Here is a 12,976-nt window from a genome sequence, read left to right as displayed (position 1 = left end):
TTTTTCCTCTCCCTTTTCTTTGTAAATTTTAATTTTACAGTTTTTTTAAGTTGTGCTTCTTCTGTAAGGGCATAGTATGGGGGCAGTGATTTTTTTTTGGTGCTGGGGGTGGCAGATTCACTTTGCTCTCAGTTCCAGCCAGGTTCCCTGAGCCCTCAGGACCCATGCTCACTGTCCCAGAACTGCAATATCACTGCGGCGTTTCCTCCAGCTCGACAGCCGTGGCCTGTGGAGCAGTGCAGGACACGCACCAGCAGCTCTGCCCCTTCCCCTGGCCAAGAGCACTTTGCACCTGCCCCAACCAGAGTGGCCACCCCAGCCGCGGTGCCACTGTGCTCCAGGACAAGCCAGCTCCCGTGGCCGCCGGCGCTGCCAGGCCCAGCAAGGCGCAGTCATGGCGAGGTGGCCGAGCCAAGGCAACAGTGGCCGGTGGGGCCTTGTAAGGTAGAGGTGCAGCGTCCAGCTCTGACCATTAGCCACAGCAGAGCCCTCACATTGAGCAGGACTAGGGGAGGTTCCCCCATATCAGTGCGCAACATCTGCGCTGTGGCACTGACAGTCAGCCACCATTCCTCCTCTCAGAACTGCTGAGAATGGTCACAGCTGACTTTTATCTTATGCTAAATTATTAACTTGGCGATAAATACAGGCAAAAGTTGCTCTGAGGTACGTATGTTATGTTCTTAAGTGCAAAATGTCTCCGTATGATAACACTTAACAGAAATTTATTATTTTCATTGGCTTTAGGCTTACTCTATAAACATACCACATCATTTTGTAGGATTTTTATTACTATTATTATTACAACTCCATATTCCTATTCAACTTGAAATGATGAATGTGAAATCAATACAACAAGTAACAAATGTATCCACGGTGACCAAACAACAAACTCAAAAGCACAGCATGGTGAGTGAAAATTAGCAGTTCTTAAAACAACTATGTCAGTATTCGGTTGCAATGTGAAATAAAGGCTCATGAATTTAGAAGGGTTACAATGAGTTTAATTATTTGAAGGCTCAGCTCAAACAATACAAAATACGTAGTAGGATGCAAGATAAAGGTAGAATATCTTCTTGGAGGCTACAGCTTTAAAAAGAGAGAGAAACATGACGACAAATTCCTGAATTTAGCAACTTCTCTCTCTGATAGTTAAAAAACTCACTTCACCCATTAACACTTGCTCCATAACAATAATACTGTCAGAGGGTTAGGTCTTACTTTCTGTGGTAATTATTTTCAGTATTTACTTCAGCCTAAGTGCTGAACGCACGCATTCCCACTACGCCACCTTACATCAGCAGCGAATAGACAAGAAGGCCCAGAAAGCCAAACAAGATGCATACAAACATAGAGAAATGCTTTCTTTTTCCTGCCCTTTCTATACTTATGTGGCCCAACATTTGCATGTACGGATTAAATAAAACCCCCAAAGCCCCAAAAAACACTACAGAATTCTTTACTAATATTTATAGGAAAGTATCTTTTTTCTCCTTAGAAAAAATAAAATTCCAATACTGTCTGTAGGATAGCTGTAGCAATCTGAAATCAAAGTAGGCGCACGATGTACGCAGTCAAGCTTTCATCTGGCTCTGTGCAATACTGCTTAGTGCAGTAACAGGGACAGGTGAGATTACAGATGTTCTGGCTTCTCACAGACAGAGCAATACCCAGAATAGCAAGAAAATACCCAGAATAGCCACAGCTAAACATTATCCCCCAGCTCATGCTTTCTTATGCAAAAGACAGGAACAAGAACATTCATTTAGAACTTAACATTGAAGGAAACTTCAGACTCAACACAGCAGACAGAGAACCTGCCTAGCAGAAACTTTCAGCTCTGCTCTCAGAAGTGAAATTCCTACAAAGCAGAGAGAAATCACAGTGCAGTTTTTTCCATTTAAAAACTTGTGTTGCACCAGAAAACAAATCAGAGATTTTTATTTTTTCAAAGTAACATCAAAAAAAGTTTGATCACCACTACATGTTTCTGAAAATTATAGACAGGAAAAAAATGATAAAATAAATACCATGCAGCTAACATATACCTAATACCCTAACTCTATAATTTCAGGAAACTGCAACTTCTAATCCTACACAAGAATAACTGATTGTTTAAAAAAACCCAACCAACCCGTCTTGCGCTTGCAATGCTGTTAATGGTAGAAAAATACCTGAAAGAAATTAATAGCAAATTAACCTGACTTTTTTAATAGTGAAGAGACGTAATCTGAATTAATCAAACTTAAAACCATAATGCTTGCCTATTCTTCTTCCTCAGTCTTTTGAAAATGTAATAAAGCTAAAACACTGAAAATTTATCTTTGCAAGGGACGCAGAACAGTTCTGACAACTCAACCAATTTGTGTATTTTTTTTCTGCTATGACAGTTTGCATCAAAAATCTATCTGCTTTCATAATTGATGTGTTTTACTGTTAAAGACACACACACATACATACACAATCTTTAATTTTATGAAAATAAGAAGATAATGCTTAGCATGGCACAAGGCACAGTACTTTTTTGAAAGGGCTGAGAATATTAAAAAAGTTCTTCCCTTAAAGCTTGAAGTGAACTCCTGATTCAACATTTAATGAAACTGAGAAAGCTGCTGAATGTCCCAGAAATCCTTCAACTCCCTGCTCTGGGTTCATTCTAAGTATTATGTAGTTATAAATTAACAGTGAGACTAGATGAGATTTCAAGCAGTCAAGAATAGCATTTTTCCATCACAACACCAAATTCTCTATTTTATTTTTCTTTGCTCTTCAACAGCACTAACTTGCAGCATTATATTGCAATCGTACATCCCAGCCCAGTACTGCAGCGCTACATTGCTTAGACATAGCTCTACACTATGTTTTTAGGGTATGCAGCCAGCTCAGCTGTAAGCCTAAGGAAGATTTCCATCAAGCAACAAAACTAAACTCTGCACAAATATTTAACAGCTCCAAGACCCCTAAAGGCTTAAAATAATACGCATTTTGTGGCATGAAAGGAGCCAACCCCACACCGGCGATCTGCACAATGCAGAGTACTCGGCAATCACAGCACTGCAAATAAAACATTGTTTCTCCTTTGTACCTTTGAATTCTTCAAACTAAGAGCTGAATGAAATACTGAGGTTCACTGTGCCTCCCCAGCACTGACAGTGCAGTAGCAGCTCGTCCATTACATTAAGTTAGTCTAAAACTTCCCATGCCTCACAAGCATTTCTCATCCCCTCTCGGCAGATGAAACACAAGTTCATTTAAAACAAACCTAGCACGAGTTCATCTTATCTAGCTTGTTTTTCAAACCGCTAGAACTACGCAGTAGCCCACTCAAACAGAAAATTTCCCAGACAATGGAATCCTTTCAAACTGCACAGCCGGCAGGATTCCCCAGTTGTCAGTTTTAGGTGCGTGCCAGCACGAAATGTTCTTGAATCCGAAATCTGTAATAATCACTCCTATTGATAATGTGAGCAGAAGCAGAATTACATCACGGTTAACACTTACCAAAATACATTATGTTTCTCATTAATCATGCAGTCAGGATCCCACCGCTGTGTATTCAGCATTAGCTCCTGCACAGGGCTGACATGTAAAACAGAGCTTTTTCATTCTACATTATGTGGAAATTTCCCAGCACGAGAAGCATGAGAGAGCAGTGTGCCTCCTCAGGATGAGCACTTTGCAGGCAGTCTTATCCCTGATACAATCCCTGTCTGATTTAGCGTTTACTCCGGCTGCATGCTGCACTGCCCATTCTTACTGTAATCTGACTCCTCCTTCTGATGTCCTTGCTGTGCCTGTGACATCAGGACTAAGAGTACTACAAACAGATCTTTTCTTTAACGGGCTGGCAAAGACATGCTCTTATATCCTGGTTAACCTAACTCCGGTTTGGACAAAAAAAAAAATAAGCCCTTCTAAAATTGTACGGGCTTTTTTTGTTTCTTGGCAGTAAATGCGTTTAGTGACATAACGTGCTCAATTACATAATAGATGGGAAAGACAAAGCGTATATTGTTAGTGTATTTTTCTTTGAAGGGCAGGCTCCAGGAGAAGCTTTGAGTGCCTCAATACCCCAACTTCAATAGAAGATAAAGATGCCTGGCACTTTGCAAGATCATGTACCCCTAAGATTTTTTTTTTTAATCGATAGTTCCACTTCAATAAACAATTTCAATCCAAATGTTGGATAAAGCCAAGTCTGTTTCTATTTTTAAAAAGCAACTGACAAATAGGTGGTTCAATTTCAATACAGCCACACTGATTTTTTAAACTACAGTTTCTTCACCTGAATAACAAAGCATGAGGACAGGAGATATACGACAAGAAGGATCTGTAATGGACTTTACAACCTTTCACCCTCCAGGTCTCTAGTTGCTTTCTGGCCCAGGTTGATAAGTCATTAGCAGCTGGTAGGTATTTTATTTCTGTGTCAAATGGAGTGGTCCTAAGTTTGTTGTAAATAGGTCAACACACAATCCCTGCTGCTATACGAACTAGTAGCATCTTCAGAAGAAAGACCAAAGAAACACCGAAATACTCTCCACCATGTACATGTAGTGCCTCGGAATGGATCCGACACACACCAGTGCATCAGTGTGGTGAACACAATGTGGTCTGTATTTATGCACATATGTCTCTTCTCTGAATCAATAGAGGACATTGGTTTCCTGCCGTCAGTCTGGCATGTATCAGTGATAATATACTTATACTAAAAATAATGGACAGTATGCTGAAACGTTTATTTCATTATAATAGGATCTAATGGGATGAATGCTTTCATTCTGCAGGAAAGAGGATGACAGGTATACTTCATTTAAAGCTCCACTTCTTATTTGTAAAACCACCACACAATAAGTACTATTTCATGAGGTCCAATCACTTCGGGCAAAATTATCGCAGCAGCACAGCAGCCAAGGAACACTCCAGTTGCAACAGCAGAGGCAAGAGCCCTGGTGTACAGTGCTGCTATGCATCCCTCAGCAAGGATCCTCTGCAGCATTGCCCTCACGAGGCTTCATGATACCTGTATGAATGCTACTGAGATTGAACACTCACGGGGAACTGGGGCACGAATTTCGGTCCTGTCCCTCACTGGCAGTCCCACACCTATTCATTTCTGATACCTAGCCTTTCTCAGTGCCCTTTCTTATTTCAACTGCCCCTAGGAAGAGGCAAGCCCTGAAACAAGACATCCTTGGTGCACATATACCCCAAAATAAGCTTTGCTTCACAACTAAAAAGCTCACAGTGCAGGAGTGCACTTTGAGGCCACAGTGCACAAGGGAGGAAGAGCAAGACTTCTTGTGTGGGTCAAACTGACCAACAATGTAAGTTGAGCAAATCTTAAATCACAGTGAAGAAATGCTGTCTAAAAACCCCTGAGGGATTAAAGAAAAAAGAAGCTGTCTAGAAATCATGGCCTATGTTTCAACTGCGCAGTGAGGACAGTAAAAACCAGAGGGTATTCGTGGTACATTCCTTTACTTTATTTCATCATTACAATGCTCATTCACTTCTACGATACAGTGAAGGACACCTCGCTATAGGAGAAAATACCATCCTCAAAGACTGGTTTAAAATACCTCAGCTGAACCACTCTAATGTTCTCTGAGCAGTAGGTATAAGCTGCTATCAGGGGCCTTCTGCAGCACAAGAATTCCCTGCTCTCCCTTCACTGAGGGTAAAAGCTCAGAGAATCAATTCTCTGTGAAATCCTTCAGCTCCTTTTCCAGCTCTGAAGTGCTTTTGCAGAGGCACTGCATGACGTCCTTTAAGACAGTCTGCACCCAGTCTGCACAGCATTTGCCTGCTAAGTTGCGTTTACCTTATCACAGAAAAAAAGGCTTGGGGTTATTCTGCCAGGAGTCAAACCCTGCAAGATGTAGGCTAACTCTGGTCTCAATGTTCCACCAAGACAATATGCCTGCTGATTCATGCCATCAGCTGGTCATCTGAGAGCCTGGGTACAGAAGGCTGATATCTATGCAGATGTGCTATTAGTGCTCAGGCAAGGACCACGCTGCCTTCAAACACCCCTTCTTGAAATGGCTGTTGTGTTAAAAACCTGTACCAATTCCATGGTGTCTGATGGCAGGTCAGATCCTCAGGAAATGGAAACACCGAAGTGTCACAGAGACTGACATGTTCTCCACAACTTGGTTCTGAATGTTACCTCCAATTTGATTTTGCCCTGTAGGATGTAAAACAAGAAGGACAACCTCCCTTCCCTACTGCATCTTATTTGTGTTCAGGGAGTAAGTATACAACTAAAGTAACCAAAGACACTAAAACAAGAAATTTAATTTCTATTTATTTCATCTACAAAAATACAAGGTAGGAGGGAAAATCACTGGAAAGCTTTCACATCCCAAATTCACATACTCCATGACAAACCCTGCTTTCATTTACACATGTACAACATTAATAAGCTGCACAAAGAAGTAGGGTTTCAAGCAAGGAACAAAAAATAAATTTTATTCCCTGAGTGGGATATTGTCACTGTCAGTGGAAGCAAGGTTTAGTTTAGTAATTGCAGTCCCAAATGCCTGGTGTTTTAATGCAAGCATTGAGGGTTCTGCTGAAAACAGCTGTAGGGAAGCACAGTCAGGAGCAGCAAACACTTATGTGTGCCTGGAGATTTGAGTAGACCCAGCCTGGGCATGCAGGATCATGCAGAATGAATGAGCAAATTAGTCCATGATGTCAGCCCATGGTGCAAACTCCCAGGCATCAACAAGCTAGCACAGGCTAACCAGCATTTAACTTTGCTACAGATGCCGGTCAACTGCAAAATTATCATATTTTCATGCATGCATGGTTCACTTATGAAAACAAAACCCCCAGACTCTTGTGATTCAGCAACAGCATAAACGTAACAAGAAAAAAATTACCTTCTCCTAAATCAGCTACCCCTCATCCTTATTTCTAATACTAGAAGCAACTTCTACTTCCTGAAATCCTCTTTTCCAACAACCTGTTACTTTTTTTCATAATAGCATGTCCACCTTAAGTTTTTCTGCCCTTTCTCACCTTGGTAAAGGCTTTGCCACAAAGGGCAGATTTTCAAAACGCAGAACAACCCACAAGACATCACCTCCTTGGAATAAACAAAAAAGCAGATAGCACACATGGCCCAGAAGTACAGCACACAACTTACATTTCTCCAGACCTGGGAAAGCTACAGGTTACTCTCCACACCTGACTTCATCTAGAGCCAGAGGACCACTTCATGAACTAGCTTCTCTGTTCTGTGCTTTCTACTGATTTTTATCTATCCACTGATTTACACAATGCCTTCGTAGTAAGTATTAAAGCCACTCACAGGCAAATCTGTTGCAGAGACTAATTAATATTTAATATTAATGCACCCAGTTAATTCCCTAGGATTCCTGGAAAACCTCTTCCAGTCTTGAACTCTCCCAGGAGGCAATTAATACTAGATTTATACCCAAACTCTTACCAATTGGCTTTGATGAAAGTCAGTTAGTAAGGCTGACCACAACTCATCTCTTGCAAATACAGAAGCACATCGAGGAACTCTTTGCTGGCAGAAGTGCAATAATAGTCAACAAATACACTAGTGATACAACATTTTAAGTCTGTGCATCATGTGTAGTAGGCTAAATCTCAGAGGTTTCCAGATCTTCCTAAAATAAATTTTGTCTACTGTACAGAGACAGCTATTAAGAACAAAAATTTATTGTGGAATCATTCATTTCTGAAAATAAAATGGGAGAAACAATCCAAATCACATTTGGCCTACTAATTCATCAAATGCATCCCAAAATGAAAAGATTCTTGCAAGTAAAGTGGGATTAGAATTTCCACATAATTTGGAAATTTATATATTGAAGTTATTTCATTCCTATTAGTGACCACATTGCAGAAAGAAAGAACAGCAAAAAAGCCACAGTTTTGTATGCCTCCAAAAGCAATCGAAAATATTTCCAAGCACACATATTTTTGTGCCTCAAATCAAATATACTAAGTACATCAGCTAGAAGTTTGGTTTGTTTTCATTTTGAAGCCATCTGGAGTAGTTTAAGACATACTACACAATAATGCAGATTTTGTGATTCATTACTAATCTCCTGAGGCTACACTAAAGGATAAGAAGAGAAGGAGCAAGTTACATTTGTATATTTTAAACAACCACAGAGGCTCATCTTTGGTTTTGAACATTCTTCACGGGCTAAAACTACCAAATGTGTTTTTTACCCTTGACTCAGGAGTGTCACTTCTGGAAATGTGCAATATTTGTCACCATGAATACCATTTAACTGCAGCAGTACCCGAAGGAACTCTGTACCACAACACGTGAATACAACTGGAGGAACTTAATTAATCTTCCTGTCACTTCCATGATGCTTTTCATTAGTTTAGCTGCTATCTGATCAACTGCTCCATTCTCTATTGGAAATGGCTAACCAGAACCTCATATGAAAGCGTTTTCAAGAGGTAAACAGACTCAGTTTTGATTCTGAGTGCCTTTACAAAGCTTTGCCAAGCAGACTTTATCAGTTCAGGAACAGCACTTACAGCACTGCTCTTTTTAAGCAACCGGGATTTTCTACATACACAGCTTAAGAAATATAAATAGAACAATACACATTTTTCTAAGCTTAAAGCTAGCACTTCTGCTGTTTTGTAGTTTGAACACAGACAACATGTGGCAATTGAAAGGTCATATTTTTCTGAATTTACTCCCCATAGACATGGATAGTCATTAAACAAACAAACAGAACGTAGCCAACATAAAATCAAACCCACATTTTAGGCACTATTGCTGCTAATGGTTTTACTAAATGCCCACTCCTGTCATCTTCTGCTCCTAAACATGGGACAAGATTTAAGTTAATAAAATGCAAATGAATACACAATTGGTGCAGAGCTTCTTTGACTATGTATATTGATAACAATTTTAAATAGAAATATGGTTTTAAAAGCAAACAATGAGACTGAGAAGCTGAATGCATGTCAAATATATTTTCAAACACACCCACACACGAAATGTAGCTTTTTTTCACTCAAAAATGAAAACTGGAACTGATGACATCAAAATGTGCAACATACATAATCCTTCATTTCTCCCTCTTTCCCTTTTATTTCTCTGCTGCTTTCAGTACAATTTATCTAACGTGTAGGTTTTGAGCATATCACAAGCAGATAATTCATCACTGCTTCTTGTGAGGTGAGCAATTAGTCAGTGTTTCACATTTTTCTGTCCCTCTTTCTGACACTCTCTAAAATTGTGCAACCTACCTTGCGGACTCATCACCAAATCCAGACACTTATTCTCACAATTTAAAAATTTGAATTTATAAATCCAGATGACATACTAAGAAATTTTGTACAGATTTTACACTCAGGATTTTTTTATTTTTGCATTCTGATTTACAGGATTCATCTGCTCATTTATGAATAGATGCCTTTTGCATTTCTGATTACACCATCAATTGGCCAAAACTATGCACTTCTATTATTTCTATAATAATTTGTTATCAATCAACTTTTAAGTTTCAAGTAAAAAACTAGATAGTATATGGTAAAATCATTTACTTATACCCCCTGCTTTAACTATGTTTGATTAAACTAACAATTTATTGCATTATTAATTAGAGACCATTTAATTTTGTTTAAAATGATAGCAAAGCAATTATTGCACAGGTATCAGCCTATGTTTTAAGGTGGGAATGTTTGTTTGGATTTCGTTTGGGGGTTTTTTGGCGGGGGGGTGATGGGTCGTTGGGTGGCTTTTTGTTATTTGTTTGGTTTTGAGTTGTTGGGTGTCTTTTTTTCCTTCATCAAGGTGCATCAATGAACTGGAGATTTCCTCAAGAGATCATTTAGGATTCTTGTGTGAAAGTTGTCCAGGACTATTGATTTTAAATAGTCTTTAGTCCAAGCAGCTGCTGCTTTACATCTTGCTTTCTTTCCTCCAGGCCTTTTGGACAGTGCCTTAGCACACTCATAACATGGAGACTGCATCAAGCATTTTTCAAAATGTAGAATAAAAATATTTTTTTTAGCACTTATGGTGCTTTCAAATCACTTGTAACAATCTTACTATCTCCATCTAGTGGCTTATATGATTAGGACTTTTGCTATTAATACACTAAAACCTTTTTATTGTCCTTTGCCTTACCAACCACAGATTCTTCATTTCCTGTTTCTGGCTGTCCCTATAAATTTTCCATACTTCTTCCTTCTAACTTCTATTGATTAGTATTTGATTCCTCTTTTATAATTCTGTTGCAACTTGTGTTTTAATTTCTAGTTGCTCTCCTAGTTTTGTGGCTGAACCAGGAAAGACTTTTAGCTAAAATTTGCCATTTTCTGAACATGTAATAACTTTTTTAGTCATCTAGTGACCTCTAGTTATCTAAGGCAGCATCAATTTTCCTCCCAAAACTTTCTAGCTCTTTTCTTCCCAAACATTTCTGCTTCTAATTTTCCTTTAAGAAATAAAATGTCTTGAAACACAAAATATGTAAATGATTTTATTTGTATTCTGTTTGCTCCTATAGAATATTTAAAAAAAAAAAAATCCCTTTCCATACCCTTAAGTACCTAAATGGAAATATCTCAAGATACAAGCACGAATGAAAACATTCCTTCATTTTTTGATACTGTATATAGCTGTTCAAAGAAGAAAAGGAAAAATAAAAGTAGCAAAGCAGTATGATTTTAGGTTTCCCAGTGATTATGAAGGTACAGATCTGTGGTTTAAGTACCTAACTGCAAGAGGAAAATGCCAGCACGTGCAGTCCCAATGTGAGTGGGTGCAAAGCCATTTGCTTTTTATACTGGATTGATCAATGGGAGCAAGGCTGGAGCGCAGACCTACAGCCAGGAAGGGACACAAACACTGCCAGCTGCATTACATTACAACTTCTCTCCTGCTTTGGGGAGCTGAGATATTTTGCAGCAGCACCCAAAGTGATTGCAAGGTGCCAGCACCACATTTGCAAGAAGAGGCAGGAGCTCAAGGCATGTCCTGCTTTAATTACCTTAAGAGGCTCTCTTAAGGTAATTATCTTAAGAGACACCTCAACTAAAGCAGCCAATGCTACAGACGCCCCCTGAGGCAACTCATCCCATGATAAACTGTAATCTGAGAGGAACAAATTTCATCTCCAATGGTATAAAAACAGTTAAACTAATCTCATGGAAAACACAACTGCTGTATTTGAATTCCTCTTTCATATTCAAGGAAAACCTGTTTTACCTAAAACTATCAAAAGAAATGCAAGTCATAGGTGAGATGCAGTCTCTCAGAAAGTGCCATGCAAGAAGGGAAGAAGATACAATGGCAGCAGACAAGACATTAATTTGAGAGTATAAAAGGATACAAGTTACAGCACAGTGTTCAACTTTTTATGAGATTGGTTTGAAAAATCTGTATTGGATTTATTCACACCAGCATTGAATTTGATAGGCCTGCCCAGGTGTAAGCATCTTGCAATTCCACACATGCAAGTTCCACAGCAGAGTGCAAGAAACAAATAGTCATGAAGTGAAAATATCAGCAATATCTTGCTGTAGGTGGGATTTGACTCCGAGACTGACACTTCAGTTTTTATGGGTCTATTTGGGTGCCTACCTGCAATCTGGATGTCTAATTTCCCACCACAGTCAAAGCAGATCAATTTGATGTAGTCAACAAAGTCAGAAGAGTTACTTATTACATCTGGAAATAGACAACAGCTTTGGGTGGCCAAGCAGCACTCCAGGCTCCACTAACTGTACTGACTGGAGTTTCACCAATCAAAAGGGGAGCTCAAACACCCAGCTCACTCCCAGATACCTATACACACACACATGTACATACTCTGCCAGCTGAGCCCCAGCCAAGGCTTCCAAACCCCTTAAACGATCTGGGAGCCCTGCAGATCACCCATACCATTGAAATTCAGCTCCATCTGGGATCATCACAGCAACTACCAACTGCCCTCAGCAACACTAAGCACCACTTTAGAACAGAACATGAGAAACACCTGCAAGTGAAAGAAGCATGTAATTTATTCAAGAAGAATTGAATTATCTCCTAAGGAATTAACTATACATTAGCTTCCTCAGTGCATGGGGAAATTTCCTGGGCTCTTAAATGACCCCACAGTGACTCAATATTTCACCCTGTGCAAAACAATCAAAGATCAAAAATGTCTGTCTCAAAAATGTCAGGCACAGAAAAAAGTACCACTCTTGAATGACCAAGCTGTCCTCCTACATTAAGCATGGTTTGCTAAAATCCCTGTATTTTAACTTGAGCTATTCATGCTTACCTTTAAGAAAAAAATGGGAGCATGTCACAAAATGGCTGTTAGGTGCTATAGCCATTTAGTGTTAACAGTGAACAGAAGAGAACGTTAAAATCATCCAGAAACTATTTATTTCTTATAATTTCAAATGCTCCACTACTCTTCTCCCAGGGGGAGCAGGAGGCTGTGACTGCTTCTTAACATTCTGCCAATAGTGCTCAAATACAATCCTACCTGGTTTATAATAATTAACAGTAAAAAAAGTGTTTTCATCTCTGTTCCCACCTTTTGATCTTATTGACAGAGACTTCTTCCACTCTAATTTAGAATGTCATGTACAGCAAAAAACTCCTGTCTGTATCTGTTCCTTTCTTGTTACATATCCTTTCTGTACAGATTCCTTTTGATCTGCCATACCTCTGAATTAAATTTTCACATTTGAAAACACCCTGCTATAATAGCAGCCTAAAAGTAATTCTGTTTCCCACAGCTGAATAGAAAGACTGTGTCCCAAAGCCATGTGCCCTCTTCAACATGCATTTTTCAGGGTCTATCTCAATACAAATACTTCTCAATTTACTTATGCCAATATACTTAAAAAATTAGTAATTTGAAATGTAACAGCCTAAATATAGAGCTATGGCTACTTTTAGATAATTCAGTGACTTGATTTTTAGTTTGCTGCTCAGTAATACTTATAATAAGCCTATTTACTC

At 39.2% G+C, this 12,976-nt stretch overlaps 1 protein-coding gene across 4 annotated transcripts in view; it reads right to left on the bottom strand.

The window, feature by feature from the left end:
- Nucleotides 1–12,976, bottom strand: part of ZNF385D (zinc finger protein 385D) — a 423,741-nt gene that overhangs the window by 162,497 nt on the left and 248,268 nt on the right. The window contains exon 1 of one of the 4 annotated variants that reach the window (XM_042042824.1): nt 3,502–3,824. The exons of the other annotated variants lie outside the window; for them this stretch is intronic. Within the exon in view, the coding sequence (XP_041898758.1) occupies nt 3,502–3,523 (22 nt within the window). The 5' untranslated portion in view covers nt 3,524–3,824. Of the gene's footprint in view, nt 1–3,501; nt 3,825–12,976 lie in introns of those variants that run through there. 4 annotated transcript variants of the gene reach the window in all.

This window comes from Corvus kubaryi, unplaced genomic scaffold (assembly GCF_017639235.1).
Source record: "Corvus kubaryi isolate FWS band 111438036 unplaced genomic scaffold, C.kubaryi_AGA036_p1.0 37398, whole genome shotgun sequence".
NCBI classification, from domain to species: Eukaryota; Metazoa; Chordata; class Aves; order Passeriformes; family Corvidae; genus Corvus; species Corvus kubaryi.
Note: the sequence above shows the minus strand (reverse complement) of the source record. Positions and strands in the feature narration are given on the sequence as shown.